The following is a 16,978-nucleotide window of genomic DNA, read 5'->3' as shown; positions in this document are numbered from 1 at the left end:
GGCACTGGAGCCACATCTGCCTCACTAAAGGCTGGACGGGGTGGTAGGAATTGCTGTGGGAAAGCTGGGAGGAGAGAGGGCAAGCCACAGCTCTTCAGAGAGGAGATGGGGAAGGGATTGGGGATGGCGATGGAGATGGGGAAGGGGATAGGGGTGGAGATGGGGATGGAGATGGAGATGGGAAATGGGGCCGTGCCCCTACATGCCTGGAAGGGGGCAGCAGGAGGGGGAAACTGTAGTGAAAATGGCACTGGGGACTCCATGAGAAGATGCTGGCTTACCTGCTGGAGAATGAATTGCACTAATGATATAATCCACATAGATTTTACAGGGACTGGAATGTTGTGCATTTCTTCAGCTTTCCACCTGTGCTGCTCTTTGCTTGAACACCTTTTCTTTCCTATCTGTGCAGGTATATGCCCTCCTCTCCCTGTCAGCTGGCCAAATCCACTGCGGGCCTTCCCAAGCACTGCAAACAGGTACGTTTGCCTGGCTCCATCAGCAGGGCAAGGAGCCCGTGGGGCTCATTGGTCGCTTTGTGGGATGGGGAAGCCACCGCGTGTGCCCTGGGCCCAGCATCCTTGGATCTGGAAATGCCCCTGGTCCACACACACACCGAGGAGCCATCTTGTGATGGCTCTGCTCACCAGACGTCCCTGCAGCCCATGGACGCTCATCCCACGTACCAGAGCCTGTGCTGGCGTCAGCAGCCCTGCTCTCTGACACAGGAGCAGCCAAACACCGCTTTTGGCATCTCAGGCTCGCTTTGATGTCCTGCGGTGCTGCCCTGAGCTCGTGCACCCCAACCCGTGCTATTCCCCCAGGCGGTTCCCCCCTTTCTCCATGGCCATGAGAAACATCCTCCTTGTGGTGTTTCTGAAAGGAAAAAATGTCCTTGGCTGCTGTAAATAGCGCAGAGAAATGATTTCTCATGGTCCTGCTAGAACCAACATTTCTGTTGCTTGAGCCTCGTGAGCTCAGTGGGCAAACGTCAGTGGGGAGCTCTCCTCTGTGGCGGGGCCCTTCTCATGCTATGGACTTCAGGTGGGTTTTTGGGGTACCCCGGGGAGCCCAATGGAGCCAGGTGCTGGGAGAAACACAGCCCTTCCCTCTGGGGTGTCAAGCACTACATAGGGAAAATGGATGTGTGCACTTTGCGTGTGGCAAAAGGAGCTTGGAGAGGCTCATTGAGCTTGTTGCTGGATAATTAGGTGTTGAACTTGTGAGTACTGATGCGGGATCCTCTCTGTGGGTAGAAAGTGACTCCTCCACGGAGCAACTGTCCTACAACACGTGTCTCAAAAGGTGCTGATAGCTTGGATTGCTCTCTGTACAACTCGATCAGCTCCTGTAGAGCATCTCCAGCCACCTCAGGGAGAAAACAAACCAGCCTTGCCAGCATCATTTTACCATCACAGTGACTGGCAAAACAACATCTTCCTCACTGCCCAAATTCACACGGGGCTTGTGATGTGTAGAGACACAGGGATAGCAGATGATACAGAGATGGGAATTATGGGGTTTGGAGACACAGGTGACACCTGGCTAAGGGAACAGGAACCAGCAGAGCCATTTCTCCTCCTGTGGGATGTGCTCCTTGCATCAGAAACTGCCCCAGGATTCACACCCAGCCTGTCTCAGGGAAATGGAGGGCATTTCCCGTACAAAAATAAGCCCTTGCCCCAGGATCTGCGTTCCCAGCTCCCACGCCGCAGCGAAATCAGCCTCGTCCCAGCCGCTGGGGGAAGCGCTGTGAGAGGCAGACCTGGTGAAGAGATCTCAGCCCCGTAGTCCAACGTTATTCCAAAGCTAATGACAAACAAAATCTATTTTTGCAGTGGTCTTGTTTAAAATATTTTCCCTTAATACTCCTGAAATAGCAGTAATTGGAAACGGCTCTTTGAAAGGCCAGTGCATACTTCTTTAATTATGTCTCACGCTGCCTGTTTCCAATGAGAGGGCCCTATCTGTTTGCAGTTACCGGCCCTTATGAAAAACAGGCTTGGGCCCAAGTCGCCTGGAACCGAAATGAGAAACATTTCCCTTCCTAGGCACCATTGGAGCTAATTAACTTTAATCATCCCAGAAATGCCTTGAGTTTCCCCCCGCCTTGGCTCCAAGCAGCCCCAGGGGCACGGGTGGTGCTGTCCCCTCGTCCCTTCATCCCCAAGTGCCCGTCCTCGCTGGTGCTCTGCTCCAGGACAGGCTGGGGAACGCGGTCACAGCCAAGCTGAGACATAAAATTGCAGCGTGGTGCAAGAGAAACACTCTTCTGGAGCACAAACTCAGGACTTTGAGCTGACGAGGAGCTGGGTTTGGGTGAGATGGAGCTACCACGCGCAGCTGGAAGGAGGGATGCCCCAAAGAGGGAGCGACGGTGCTGAGCAGGGCCAGCATCTTTTGGAGGTGAGGACCTGACCGTGCGTGAGCAGGGGGTTGGAGGGCTGGGGCAGTGATATTTTTGTGAATTACCAGCAGAGACGTGATGCTGCGGCGGTGTAAGAGCATCACTGGTGAGAGCACGGAGAATTAGCTTCCCCCCCCCCTTTTTGTCTGAAGCCGGGGGGGTTTAGGGTGGGCTGGCTGTGAACCCCTCACCGCGGCCTCCCGGCGGGACGCGGGGGTGTCCCCAGGGTGCCCCCGTCCATTCTCCCACCAGGGGGAGCTGAGACCCCACGGATGCAGCCCCCGGCCCCCCCCGTGGGCCTGGGAGTGGGCTGGGGGTGGGGGCAGAGAGCGGGGTGTTCGGGGCAGGAGCAGGCAGAGCTGGGTGCGGGCCCCAAGCAGCCCCAGCTGGGCCCCCACCCAAGCACCCAGAGCCCCATTCAAGCTCAGGTCAGGGCACTCGTCTCTCTCCTGGGCTCTGCCCCTATTGAGTTTTGTGGGGAAAAGGTCCCATTTTAACACCCTTCCCGTAGGGTTTGGGTTTATTCTTTTCTTCTCTCAGTAAATAGGATGTCTCCCTGAGCCCATTTCTCGAGGCAGGGGAAGCAGGCTAGGATTTGGGCTAAATTCAGGCTGGCTGGCACCTCACGAGCTCCTGCTGGGGCTGGCTGCGTGCTCCAGCGCCGTCCTGGCCAAGCCTGAACACCCTCAGCCCTGCAGGAGCTTTGTGAGCCTGCGAGGCAAGTTCTACACCACTGGTAGGGATCTCCAGAGTCAGTTTAAAAATCCTACAGGTAGGTTAGGTGATCCTTTAACCCAAATGCACGTTGATCCCAAGGAGCAGCAGGCTTTGCAGTAGAGCAGGGTACTCGGTGCAAGCACCAGGACCAGTGCCTTGCAATGTTATGAAAGGCTTTGCATGGGGGTTTGGGATTTTAGTTTATTTTTTGGTTGGTCACTGAGGAGTCAGGGATTGTACAGGGCCAGCAAGGAAGGGGGTGGCCGTGGGGGCCAGAGCAGGAGATAGGCAGCAGCCTGGTGAGGGCTTCCACCTGCGGGGGCTTCCTATGGCCAGGGGAACCCAAGGGCAGGAGCTGTTGACCACACACAGATACCAGCGCAGGAGCTGATGGAGAAAAATGGAAAAAATGTTCTTTTCATGCTTGTTTGCTGGGGCAATTAAAAGTGGTTACAGGAGCAGAAGTGAGTGATTGCTCGCTTTGCTGTCTGCTCCCCGTGCACTTGGAGAGATTTATTGGCTGGTAGCAGATGATCAGATCCCCCTGCTCCAGATTCTGTGCGACTGAGCACTAATTATGGTTAATGGTTGTACTGAAGTGGATAATTTTTTTCTAGGCATGACAGCAAGAATAACATGATTTAGCAATATCCCTACAGCAAAAGGGCCAGGAACGGTTGTGTCCACAAGCTTTACACAACAGGGAGGGCGATGGCAAGAAGACAGTGGGAAAAGGCACTGGCATGGAGGGAAATCAGTCTGACCTGTCTAGAATTTGGGATGGGCTTCACCAGCAGCATTGCCTCTTGACCTGACCCCCAAAGCTGTGCGGGTTCTGCATGTAGCACACAGAGAAGTGCAGGTCTTGAAGAACAGGGCGGGGGGTGTCACACCATTGTTGCTCCACGCCTTTCACTTGGAACCATAAAGAATTTGGTGGTTTTGCTTCAGAACTGGTCTGACTGCTAGGGCTGTCCAGGAACTGGGCATGGGAAATATGATCGGGTTGTACGTGCAAAGGGAAGCAGAATAAACAATGAGGGTATAAAGACATTTTAGCAGTAGGGATGTTGATCCTGAATACGTGATATGTGGCAAAAAGTAAGACAAATCCCAGATTCAAGGGGCACGTAACCAGACACAGCTTGGAGAAAACAATGTACAGGGCAAACAAAATTCAGGCTGGGGCAGCTCCTTCAGGCTGGCTTCCCAGGGGCAGCCATGGGTTAGCATCTGAAAGGGCAGAGCCAGCTGCAGTGTAAATGTGGATGTGAAAACCAGGGCACAAAGTGAGCTTTTGTGGCTTTTGCTCTTGCTTCCTCTGGATGGATTGGCACACCAAAGGCAGTTGGGTGTCACCTTGCTGGCCCTGACCTCCCTGCACCCCCTGAGCAGCTCCTGGAGGAGGCAGCCCTGCACGGTGACCAGAAGCTGAATCAGATGGTCCTGGCCCTGGGAGCTCTCCAGTTTACCCTTCATTCAGAGTTTCTCCCATATTTTTTTTTCCCTTCACAACAGGCGTAAAGACTAGAAACCTCCATTTTGAAGGAAGCTCCTATTTCTCTTTTAACATCTTGGCACCTGAAGCCTTGCTAGAAGAGTGGGGCCATCTCTCCCTGGGGTTGTTTTTCATAGTTTGAGGCTCTCACCTCCCTTTTAGCTCAAAATCACCTGCAAACAAAGCACTAAGTGGCTGTTGGAGGGACCACAGTTGAGACTGTGAAGCCTCTCAGCCTGTTTGCACTGGGGAGGTGCTCATCTCCTGGTGGTGCTTGATGCTGGTGAGACCCCAGGGGAAGAAACTTGTTCCCATTGCATGTCCCTGGGGAGAGGAAGGCAACGAACCATGGGAAATGTGGAGCAGCTCCAGAAAATGAGGTCTGAAGTGTCCTAGTGACCCCAAATTTCTCAGTTCTGGAGGTTTTTTTAATGTCGTGCCAGCTGTGTGATCCTTGAACCCTTTGAGTGGGCAAGGCTGTGTCCTCCCAGCAATCCTAGTGGACTCCGTCCCTCCCTAGGGAGGGAGGAACTGGGAAGTGATCCCAAAGCACACCCCAAGCCCTCCAGAAAAGGAGAAAGCCCCTGGGGTCTCTGTCTCAGCACCCCTCTGATCTTCTTCCCACCACACTGATGGGCTGCTGCAAGCTGGATGCCTCCAGGAGGGTTTGTGGCATCCTTTGTGAATGACTCTTGGAACAAATTTGTGCTCAGGGAGGAGGATCCAGGAAAAATCCCCTGCTTAGTGCTGTGGACATGGGCTGCTGCACCCAGAGACCATCCCCTGGATACATCCTCAGGGCTGGAGCTGTCCTTCAGAGAGGAAAGAGGAATATTGTCTTCTTGGGGTGGGTTTCTTGAAACTGGCAATTAGCAGCCCAAAAACCATAATGAGGCAATGGGATTCCTTGCTGCTGGGGAGCAGCTTTTTTTGGGCTTCATCCCACTGAGAGCCTTCTCCACTGAAGCAGCGAGGAGGAGACCCTTGCCCTTCTCCAAGGCACTGAAGCAAAATGCTGTGGCTCAACCCATGGATGGCAACTTGCAGCTCAGCTTGTCCATGCTGCTGGGGCAGGAGAGGTGAGGGCAAGAGCCTGTTTGTTTTTTTTTTCCTGTGGGGCTGGTCACTGCCTTCCTGCTCCAGGGGGGTTAAACCAGATGCCTTCTGCTCAGGTATGCATCTCCCGAGGACAAAAGGGAACAAAGGGTTTGTTAGCAGGAATTATGTGCCTGATAGGTCCACCAAGCCTGTTTCAGGAAGGTGTGATCACAAAGCACCCTGGAGCAGTTTTCTGCTGAGACTTGAGCCTCTGGTGTCTGGTTGCCTGTGTGAGGGATGGGTTTGTTCCTCCCTGGCCTGAGCCTTCTGCAAAAAGTGAAGCTGGGGGCAAGCAGAATGGCTCAAATCTTACAGTCCCATCCTGGGACTCACCTTGGTGCTTCAAGCAAGGCTGGTACGGATGTGATGGAGGACAGCCCTGGAGAGGTCTCTGGTGAAGCCCAGGCAGAGCAGGGATAGGGGACACAGCCAGGAGGAAGGGGACTTCTTGAGCACATCCATAAGGAAGCAGTAATACTTGGGATGAATCCCACATGTGGGAGTAAACCCCATGGCTTGTCCATGTCCATGGTGCCTCAGGCCACTGCAGATCTGCAGCAGTGGCAGTCCCCTGCGTGTCACCGGTGCGAGCAGGGCATTACCCCCGTGGTTAGCAAAGGCATTGGATGCGCATGTCCTTGGGGACCTTCACTCCTCCAGCCAGGTTGTGTAAGGCTTAGAGCGGTGCAGGAGCCAGGTAAACACTCGAGCCCATTTATGCCAGGTGATTGCACAAGAAAAGGGCAATCCTGTGTAATTTCCCGGAGCCAGGTGCCTCTGAGCACCTACACCATGGCCCTGAGCTGGGCAGCCTGCAGGAGCTGCAGTGGAGGTGGGACTCCACGTGTGAGAGACAGTGAGGCCACTGCAGCTTCTCCTGGGGTTTCTCCTCCTGGAGAAGGCAAGGAGATGGACTGGAGGTCTACAGGACAGCCAGCACCAGGACTGGGTGGTAGTGGTGGCGTTTAGAGGAGAGCTTTTACCATCAAGAGATGTCTTCAAGACAGATTTTTCCTATTGCAGTTGCTACACCTAATAAGGATTTCTTGGGCTTTTTTTGGGGGGTTAGCCCTGTCTGGAATGGTTTTGGTTGCACTTGTAGCAGAGATGAAAGAACCTGGGGCTTCTGAAGAGGAGCTGCCCCAGCTCAGAGCTGACCGAAGAGGGTTAAGAACAGCAGAGATGCTTTGGTTTGCTCCATCCATCAGCCCAAATCCGATGGGAATCCTCTTGCAGCCCTTTCCTGGAAGGATTTTGCCTGCAAACAAAAATGGGGAGGGGTGCAGAAAAGGAAATGAAAAATGTATCTTTAACCACACTCGAGACAAATGAGGGATCTGCCTGGAAAGCGCTCGGCTGCAGTTAGTGCGGAGCAGAAGGGAGGTGGGCGCTCCTAGCTCCTGCCCTACAGCTGCTGATTTATTGTCCCTGGTGTGCAGGGCCCCGCCAGCCTGCGGGATGTTTCCCATTTGGCACTTCAAAGATGGGTGAACAATGGAGTTGTGCTTCAAAGGGGGATGGCTGCTGGCCCCCGGGACCCGGTGAGGCTTCAGTGCCTTGGGGAAATTTTGTTCGTCTCGAGCAGCACCGGGAGCCTGTCCGCAGCTCGGGGGGCTGTGCTCCCTGTGGGCATCCTGCCCTTCGTGACCTGTCCTTCAGACGATGTTCCCCTCTCTGTGGGTCCAGCTTTTTGCACAAAGGCAAAGCGGGCTGCGAGCTGTGTCCCTGTGAGATGTCCCCTCCGTAGGAGCTGTAGCGTTGTGCTCAAAGCCACCTCCGACCTCAGCAGCACACTGCTGGTGAAAGAAAGCTTTGGGCTGGAAAAGGAGGATTTTGTAGGTGGGACCGCTTTTACCCTGTTATTGCTCTTCTGGAGACTGAGAGCTGCCTTCTGCTGCTTCTTTCCTGTGGTGCGTGATAAAAAGTCCAACAGGAGTCTGCAGCTGTTGGGCAGAGGTACTTTGGTGCCATTAGAAATGTTAATTTTTTAAAACTATATTTTTTGCAGACTATTGCACATCCTAACTTCTCTCTCTTTCTCTGCCTTTCCACACCTGAAGCTTTTTCCATCCCTTTGTGTTTTCCCGTTCTAGAGAGGAAAAATGGAGCAAAACATCCAAGATCTTTTATTTTTGAGGAAAAGAGCAGCTGGGAAATGATGAGCTGAGAAGGAGGGCACCTTTGTTCCCCTCCCTCTGCCGTAGGCTGATGCCTCCTGTCCCTGTGCCAGGGCACGGAGCAGGCACTGTCGTCCTCTGTGTGTCATTTTCTAACAAATGTTTTCATGGGCAGAAGTCCTCCTCCTCCAGGTTGAGTCCTGCAGGAGTCACAGAGATCCACCTCTTCTCCGGGCTGGGAATCCATGAGACCAGCTTGGCAGCTTATTTGCATTAAGTCCACTTAATCGTGACTCCAAAACTGCTCTTTTGGAAACCCGAACCAATTTGCTAGATAGTGGAAAAATGAGCAATTTCTTCTTCTGTTCGGTTGCTCAATCATTTTTCTGGCATTCTCCATTCTATTTCATTTGAAGTCAATTTAGGATGAATTAAGTGTCCAGCTTCGACAGCTTTGGAGGCTCCGGCAGCAGCAGCCCGCGGACTTCCCAGCACGTGCACTCACCAGCTGAGCTGTTCTCCCTCCGGAGGCCAGGACTTGATGGATGGGCTCACACAATGAATTAAGCATCGCTGCAGAGTGCGGAGCTGGATTTGGGCTTGCAAGCACACTTCTCCACGCTTGCCTGTGTTTTGTCCTTTCCCACAGATGTCCTCAGAGGCACATTTGCCCTGTTTATTAGAACTGGGGATTTGAGGCAACGTGGAAATGTGGTCCAGAGAAAATCCATACGAACTTAGAGAAAACAAACCCAGACAGTGAGTTACTTGCAGAAAGTCCCGTGCTTGGGGAACCTGGACCGTTGTGTGACGTGGCTGGGAACTGCTTGGCTCTGGCAACGTGTGTGGAGACCATGGCGGCGAGGGGAGAAGGCAGGATATAAACCACAGCTTTCCCTGATGGTCTGCTGCTCCTACAGTCGCCTCTACTCTGCCCACACATTATTAATGGACTACTTATTTCTCCAGATCTACTCTGCCCACACATTGTTAATGGACTACTTATTTCTCCAGTTCTTCACTGGCTGAGGATGAGCCTCCCCAGACAGTCTCCTCGGTGGCCCTGTGGGCGAGAGGCCCCCGTTTCCATCGGCTGCTCTCAACCACTCGGGCGTCGCCGTGCCGCTTTGCAGAGGTGCCTTTGGAGATACTGGGAGCAGCCGCCTGGCGACCTCTATCTTGGAAACCATTTCAATCCAGGGCTTTATTTCCTAATTTCAGAGCTCTGAGCCCACAGCTCCTCCTCAAGTTACAGCTGGGGGTTGCTAAAGTCCATGCAGCGCGAGTTGCTCTCGTCCAAAGAGAGGCCGGGCTCTGGCCCTGCCTCCCCAGCAGCGCTGTATAAAAGCTTTGCTCTTTGCAGGAACCTCCTCCTGCGCCCCAGCTCCTCTTCTCCCACAGCCTCAGCTCACGGCTCTCACCTCCCTGAGGGCTGCACAGGTAAGCGAGGATGGATGGAAAACCTCACAGGACTCGTAGGGAGCAGGGCAGGGTGGAGGCGGGCGGCCCCACGCCGTGACAGCTGCTCTCCCCACCACAGGACACCATGGTGCGGCGCGTGGCCGTGGTCGGCGCGGGCGTCAGCGGGCTGGCGGCCATCAAGTGCTGCCTGGAAGAGGGGCTGGAGCCCACCTGCTTCGAGAGGAGCGAGGACATCGGCGGGCTGTGGCGCTACACGGTGAGAGAGGCTCGGGCCGTGTGGCCTTGCGGTCAGTTAGGGTTTGGGGTGGGGATGGTGGCTTCAGGAGCAGCTCAGGGAAAGGAGCTGAGCAGGTTAAAGCATGGGGGAGGTGAAGGGGGGAGGCGTTGAGGACAGAGTTTGTTCTGGGTGATGCAAAATGTTTGACTCGGCTCAAAGCACAAAGCCTGTAGCTGTCACGCCTGACCTCTGGATGCTTTCTGGACCTCAGGAGGGATGCTAGACCCAGTCCTGCACCCTCTCCCCTGAGCTGCTTCTTTCCCTGGCTCCTAAACGCAGGTGTAACCAGCTCCTAAATGGCTGGGTTGAGGCAAGCCCTCCTACCTGGCCCTTTAGGACATGTCTATGCTCTTAGGGGGTGATTTGGTTACTGCACTTGATGGCTTTGGGGTGTCTCTCTGGCCCCAGCCTGGCGGTGATGGTATCTGCAAGAGTTGGTTTAAATTTTAACCCAGAATGTTTTGGGGACGGAAAATCACTGGACTGAGCAGGTTCAGCAAATCATTGATCTGCTTGCTCGTTCTGAGGAAAGTTGGCAAACCAAAACCCTCAGAGAGACTCTTAATTTGACAAGATTAAAATAAAACAGTTGTGGGTTTTATTTATTTATTTATTTATTTATTTAATGTAAATAACTTTCTGTTCTTCAGTTTTCTTCAGCATTCTTCAGGTGCTTTTTTAGCCACTTTTAACTGAAAAAAGTCAATTTTGTGACAGTTTTGCATGAGTGAAATGTTGCTTTATGTATTACCCCTTTGGCTTGTTAAGGAAGTGGAAAACATTGCACATCTGCTGGGTTCTTCCTCCCAGGTGGGTGAATCCACAGAGAGGTGGTGAAGCCCAAAATTTGTCCCCTCTGCAGGTGTGTGTCCATCCCCTGGTACGACCTGGGCAGCGCCTTGTCCTGAGGGGCATAAATCCCAGCCAGAAATGCCATTAGCATTAGAATAGCAGCTTTGAATCCTGTGGCGTCCGAACAAGAGCACTGTGCAATCTTGTACATGTGGGAATCTGCGGTTTTGGCAGGGATCTGACCCCTACTCTGTCACAAGCTCTTGGCCTGTTGGACCAGAAGCTTGGAGAGCAGATTTAGGGCAGTTTCACAGACAAAGTATTTATCTTTGCCACGCATGGTGCCTGGATTTTGTTAATTGAGCAGTAGAGCAATAAGCCTGCGATAGTCCCTGTGTGCTCCAGCCAAGCAGAGAGAAAAATCACTTTGAGCTCTGCGAGTGATGTTTATAAGAAGAGATGCTTCAGCTTTAAAACAGCAGCTGCGTGTGGCCAAGGTTAAGTACAGAAAACATCATAAATGATGTTTCTGTGAGGTAAATGCAGAAGAAATTATGCTAAAAAGGGGAATCTGAGGTTATTATGGGGACGTACTGTGCATGGCTCTTTGGGATGAGCCCACAAAGCCTGCGAGCAAACGAGGAAGGTAAGCAAAGGGCTGCAGACCCTCTGGGGTGCTCAGCGCCCTCGGTTCTGGGTTTGGTGGGTGAGGTTGAGCTGAAGAACGGGGCTGGGGCTTACTTAGCCAGGCAGGAAGGGGATAGCAGGGGAAAACCTCCCTCACTCTGAGAGCCAAACATCCTGGTTCAGGCCTCCAAAGCTCTGAGATTCTCCTAGAAGTCCTGGATAAAATCATCTCCAGGTTGGCTTAGTGTTCCCTACACATGGCTTGTGACTTTCCAGGGTGCCCATGGCTGGCTCCCCGAGCTGTGCTGCTCACCCAGAGCTGGAGATCTGGGCTTTGAGGAGCGGAGGACACCCCCTGGGGCAGCACATGTCCCTTCATCCCCTCTAACCACAGCCCTCTACTCATGTACCCCTCCAGGAGCATGTGGAGGAAGGCAGAGCAAGCATCTACCGCACCGTCTTCACCAACTCGTGCAAGGAGATGATGTGCTACCCCGACTTCCCCTTCCCTGACGACCACCCCAACTACATGCACAACACCCGGCTCCAGCAGTACATCTGTGACTATGCCCGGCATTTCGACCTGCTGCGGCACATCCACTTCAAGGTGGGCGGGATGGAGGTCATCACGGTGCCTCAGGGAAAATCCTGGGGGAAAACATCCTGGGGAAAAAAAAAATGTGGGTTTTGCGCAAGCGGGTCTCACCAGCTTTTTGTTGGGTGGGGTCAGATAACCAGCTGGAAAATCTTTCAGCACGAATGAGTGCAAAATGGGGATGGGATTTCTCCATCCAAAATAATCGCCCTATAACCTTGCGCCTGGGGGCAACAACACCCACCTGGCTGCAGCAGGGTCCCCTGGGGCACTGAATTCCCAAACCTCTTTCTGTCTTTCTTTCCTTTAAGACCCTGGTCACCAAGATAAGGAAGCGCCCTGACTTTCGTGCTACGGGGCAGTGGGAGGTGGTTACGCAGAGAGATGGGAAGGAAGAGGCGGCTGTTTTTGATGCTGTGATGATTTGCTCTGGGCATCACATCTACCCAAACCTCCCCCTCGACCACTTCCCAGGTAAGCTGCATGTATGCAATTCATCCACCATCTCGCAGACAGGCACACACCTTCTGTTCAAGTGTTTCTTCCCTGCAAAATTGCCTTTTCAACACTAAGATTGTCTTCCTCCGGAGTGTTTTTGGGGGTGGGCTCTCTTCAAGAAATCAAAACCTGATTTTAAGAAAAAAGACTCAGTATCCAAACTGTGACAAGGCAGGGACACTTTGGAGGTGATGCTAGTCTTTCCTGGAAAAATTATTTCAGAATGTTCCCTTTAATAGAAGATTCTTCACTAAAGGGTTTCATAAAATGCTTCTTTTTGCACTTTTCCATGGTTTCTAATACAAATAGCTGTGCACATTTTACCATACCTCTGTTTACAGGCACATCATTGAGAAAAATTCTCTGTAGCGAGGAATAGTTGGTGCTGGGGGTCTGTTTGGAGGAGGTGAGGACCTGGGGTACAAGCTGGTCAGAACTCTCCTCAGATCCTTTGTCACCTTCTGGTTTAGAAATGAAAGTTGCTTCCCTGTCACTTACTGATGTGAGGGCATACCGAGGGGATGGCATTGGCTGTTTTGGTGTCTCAGCACGATGTTGGGGCTGTACTTGTAGCTTTTGGGGTACACAAATACCACACCAAGGTGTCCTATTCTTGCACACTCAGGCTCCTCTCTATTTAAACTCTGAACGAATGTAGAGACAAAACCCTGTCCTGTTACAGGCTTGCAGCATCCCTCCGCGTGCCAGTGATACCTGCTCCTGTGAGCAATGTTCAGACAGATGCTCCAGCACCACCTGCAGGAATGGGAGATGCCTGGGCCAGCCCAGATGCTCTTTTTCCAAAGGAATTACATTCCTTTCTGTCTTCCTGCCCCCCCAGGGATAGAGAAGTTTAAAGGCTGCTACTTCCACAGCCGGGAGTACAAGGAGCCAGAGAAGTTTAGAGGGAAGAAGGTGCTGGTGGTCGGCTTGGGCAACTCTGGCTGTGACATCGCTGTGGAGCTCAGCACCGTGGCTTCACAGGTACAGGGACCTGCACCAGGGCTGGTCAGGGCTGGTGGCCATCACGGGGTTGCCTCACCCCTGCCTGGCTGCCCCTCAGGTTTACCTGAGCTCACGAAGCGGGTCCTGGGTGTTGAGCCGCGTCTGGGACCACGGCTACCCCTGGGACATGGTGATCGTCACCCGCTTTCGGACATGGCTGGGCAGCATCCTCCCCAAGGCGGTCAGTGACTGGCTGTATGTGAGGGGCATGAACCAGCTCATAAAGCACGAGAACTTTGGCCTCATGCCGGTGAACAGGTAAGCGTGAGGCCATCCGTTCCCAAAGCCACCAGAGGTGCCGGTCCCAGATGGGGCTGGGCCATGCCTGCCAGGGCCAGCAGCAGGAGCCTCCTTGGGCTTTTCCCTTGCAGAACATGCCGCAAGGAGCCGGTGTTCAACGACGACCTCCTGAGCCGCATCGCCTGTGGCGTGGTGTTGATCAAGCCAGACGTGAAGGAATTCAGAGAAACATCCGTCTTGTTCCAAGATGGGACTGTGCAGGATGATGTGGATGTGGTTGTCTTTGCCACGGGTTACACTTATTCCTACCCTTTCATGGAGGATGATTCCATCATCAAGAGCAGGAACAACGAGGTCACCCTCTACAAGGGCATCCTCCCCCCTCATCTGGAGAAGCCAACCATGGCAGTCATTGGGCTGGTCCAGTCCTTTGCGTCCACCATCCCGACAGCAGACCTCCAGTGCCGCTGGACAATCAAGGTGTTCCAGGGTAGGTGCATGGGCTAAGTAAGGCCTGTTTTCCCCTAATGGGAACTCGCATTTCCCAGCGGTGATGTACAGATTAAAACCAAAAATGAGGGCAGTGCCTGAGAGCTGAAGAACAAAGATTTGGCCAGAAATACCATGGCACCTCACAACGTGGCAATGGGTGACTTTTCATCCTGCTGCAGATTGCAATGAGGTCCCTGTGGCAGAGCAGCTACTTGAGTATCACCACACACCCTAAGGGACAGGGTGGCAAATTTTGTCACATCTCCAATGCCCAAGTACGACCAAAGCCCAGATCTTGATTCCAAAGGGAAGAGAAGCACCCAAGGACTCAGCTGATCCCTACTGACCCTACCTGCTTTAGGAAGGATCTCCGGGCATCACCTCCCTTTGCTAATGCTATTTCTATTCTCCCCAGGTCTGTGCACCCTCCCACCCGTCAGCAAGATGATGGACGACATAGATGAGAAGATGGGGAAGAAGCTCCAGTGGTAGGTGCAGCTTGTGGGACTCCCTGCCCGGGGAGGAGGAGAAAAGGGCAAGGGGAAGGCAGCTGCTTGCCAGGAGGCTCTTCTGAAATGCCTCCTTCATGTCCCAGATGAGTGAACCCACAGGAAGCCCCAGCCAGCTTGCTGGTGTTGGTTCACAGTTTTCCACCCACCCCAGGAAGGCCTGAATTGGGCAAGTTTGGGTGGAAAACTTGTGATGGCAAAATTTCCTGTCTGGAAATGCTGGTTTGCCATCACTGAGCATTATCAGTCTGAAATAGCTTTTCTCACTGATACACGCAGTGAGGCCCCAGCAAAACCAGAACATCTTCCTCATTCTTCCGTGATGTTTTTTGTTTCGTATATTACATGGAAATGCCTTGTATTCCCATTTCTTAGCATATCGCATATTATAGTGAAGCAACGCAGTACAAATATGAACATAGTCAAAGCTGAGTCTGGCCCAAGCAATGTTTTCTGCTGTTTTTAGAAACAATTGCGTGTCAGGAAGTTCCAAAGCACAGCACTGAGGTGAGAGCCAGATCCCTTCACCAGCAGCGGCAGCGACGCACATGGTGCGTGGCCGTGCCCCAGCCAGCACCGCTCCCTGTTTTTGGTGGACAGATTCTGCTTTTGTCCCCCTTCTCAGGGCTCTGTGGGGGAGCAAAATCCCTGTCTGTTGCCTTGATATTATGGAAGATGGTGGCTGTGGAGCAGAGGGTTGTCTGTTCCCTGCCAAACCATTTTGAACCTGCATTGAATTTGCCTGACTTTCAGGAGGGTTTGCTCCCTGCCCATCCTGGCTGCTGCCACAGTGTCCCCCAGTGCAGCAAGGACAGAAGATGTCATATTAAAATTAATAATAATAACAGGGGAAAAGCTAAAGCAGCCCCTCTTTCCCTCTCCCCCAAAGGTATGGGAGCAGTACCACGCTGCAGACCGATTATATCACCTACATGGACGAGCTGGCCTCAGCCATCGGCGCGAAGCCCAACATGCTCAAGCTCCTGGTGACAGACCCGCGGCTGGCCCTGGAGGTCTTCTTCGGGCCCTGCAGCCCCTACCAGTTTCGGCTGACGGGGCCCGGGCAGTGGAGCGGGGCCAGGAGAGCCATCCTCACCCAGTGGGACAGGATGCTGCGGCCCACGAGGACACGCATAGCCCCTGATGCCCCCAGCATCTTCCCCATCCCGGCCATGCTGGGGGTGCTCTTCCTCCTGCTCCTCCTCCTCTTCACTGCACTCTACTTCTAGGGGAGCAGGCAGCGATGTGGGCGCACCAAGTGGGGTTTGTGCATGGGATGCTTTCTCCTGCTGGCCACCCAGGGAAATGTGTGCTGCTTGGCTCGTTACCCAGATAATTCATCAAGAGTTTCCTTTAAAAGTTAAAAAAATAAAAAATAATAAAAAAAAAAGCTTTGGTAAATTGGTGCAGCCTCTGTGCCTGATGAATTTGGGAGCGTTCTCAACTTTTTTTTTCAGTAGCTATGAAAGAGTATAAATGCTGGTCCCAGTAAGTAATGCTGGTTATTTTATCCCCCTAAATGTGTTCAAAGTGTGATGCAGTGTCTTTAACTCTCTCTTTGTACAGTCTTTCTCTAGTGGAAAGACAGAGACAACATGTTTGCTTGTTCAAGAGGCGTTTTGGTATAAAGCTTGTGCTCTGGGCAAAACAAGCCTGTCTGAATTGGCCCTTTTGGGCAGTCATTTCCATAGCAAGTAAAGAAGAATCTCCATCTTTTTCACCAACAGGGAAAGATTCCCAAAGGTGGGGGAGCAACTCAGATGAAAATGTCAAGAGGAAAGAATATTTTGGTGTAAAAGATTGGATAAAGCCCCCTAGCTCAAACAGCCCACTGGCTCCTAGAACAGCACCTGGCTTTGCTGCAGAGTGTGAGCTTCCCCAGGGGACAGGTGCAGCAGGGGCTGTGTAGCCCAGCACCCCCACTGCTGTGGCCATGCGATATTTAGCAGACAGCAGCTCCCATTTCTGCTGCCTCAGCAATATCATAGCTCATTTTTAGGAAGGACAGATGTGTTTCTCATGAATCAGCTGAGCTTTGGCACGGGCAGCTCGTGAAGGCGGTGGTCCTGACGCATGCAGTGAAGAGGCGCGCCGGGCTCAGCCCAGGCTGTGCCTCCCGTCCCAACAGATACAACCAGCTCTGTCACAACCCTCAAAGCCTGGGTCTCAGCAGCCTGCAATCTCAGGCTGCACCCCAAGGTGCTCTGAGGGCTCTTTCCTTCTCTTCTCCTTGCAGATATTACGAAGTTCAGGGGCCAATATTTCCAAGACCCCCAAGGAATTCAGAAGGAAGACCATCTGGCTGGCTGGTCTGGGGGATCTGGGGCTGGATACATTAGTGGGGCTCTCCCCAGAGGCCAAGGAGAGCAAGAACCCCATAGGAGCTGAGGAGATGGTGCTGGCTGTGCAGCTGGTCCTGCTGGTGCCTTGTGGGCCCTGAGGGCACCACAGGAGCTGCTGCTCTGTTTCGCAATGCTGTGATCTTCCGAAATGTCTCCAGGGGAAAAAAAGACACAAAGGTGATTATCAGCACACCCAAATGCCAGTTATGTGTCCTGCAGAGCAATGCCGGTCCCACTTCAGGCCACAGGCTGTTTCAGATAAGAGGAAAAAATATTTTTACTGTTCATTTGCTATCATGAATTATATTACTTTTTTTTTTTCCAAGCCGAAAGCTGAGCCAT

General features: G+C 52.8%; 1 protein-coding gene across 4 annotated transcripts; it reads left to right on the top strand.

The window, feature by feature from the left end:
* The first annotated feature begins 5,258 nt into the window (after nucleotides 1–5,258).
* Nucleotides 5,259–15,695, top strand: LOC310903783 (flavin-containing monooxygenase 3-like). 4 transcript variants are annotated; one of them, XM_083847702.1, is made up of 10 exons: nucleotides 5,259–5,469; nucleotides 9,201–9,277; nucleotides 9,378–9,515; nucleotides 11,374–11,562; nucleotides 11,862–12,024; nucleotides 12,890–13,032; nucleotides 13,112–13,311; nucleotides 13,425–13,783; nucleotides 14,201–14,273; nucleotides 15,184–15,695. In XM_083847702.1, the coding sequence occupies exons 1-10, from the start codon at nucleotides 5,274–5,276 to the stop codon at nucleotides 15,521–15,523; spliced, it is 1,878 nt and encodes a 625-aa protein (XP_083703828.1). In that variant the 5' UTR covers nucleotides 5,259–5,273; the 3' UTR covers nucleotides 15,524–15,695. The 4 variants fall into 4 exon arrangements, with proteins under 4 accessions (XP_083703828.1, XP_083703827.1, XP_083703830.1 ...); XM_083847701.1 differs by having other exon boundaries at nucleotides 9,360–9,515; XM_083847704.1 differs by lacking the exon at nucleotides 5,259–5,469 and adding an exon at nucleotides 5,641–5,701.
* Nucleotides 15,696–16,978: the final 1,283 nt, after the last annotated feature.

Source organism: Anser anser, assembly GCF_964211835.1.
Source record: "Anser anser genome assembly, chromosome: 8".
Taxonomy (NCBI): Eukaryota; Metazoa; Chordata; class Aves; order Anseriformes; family Anatidae; genus Anser; species Anser anser.
This window is presented reverse-complemented; position numbering and strand designations above follow the sequence as displayed.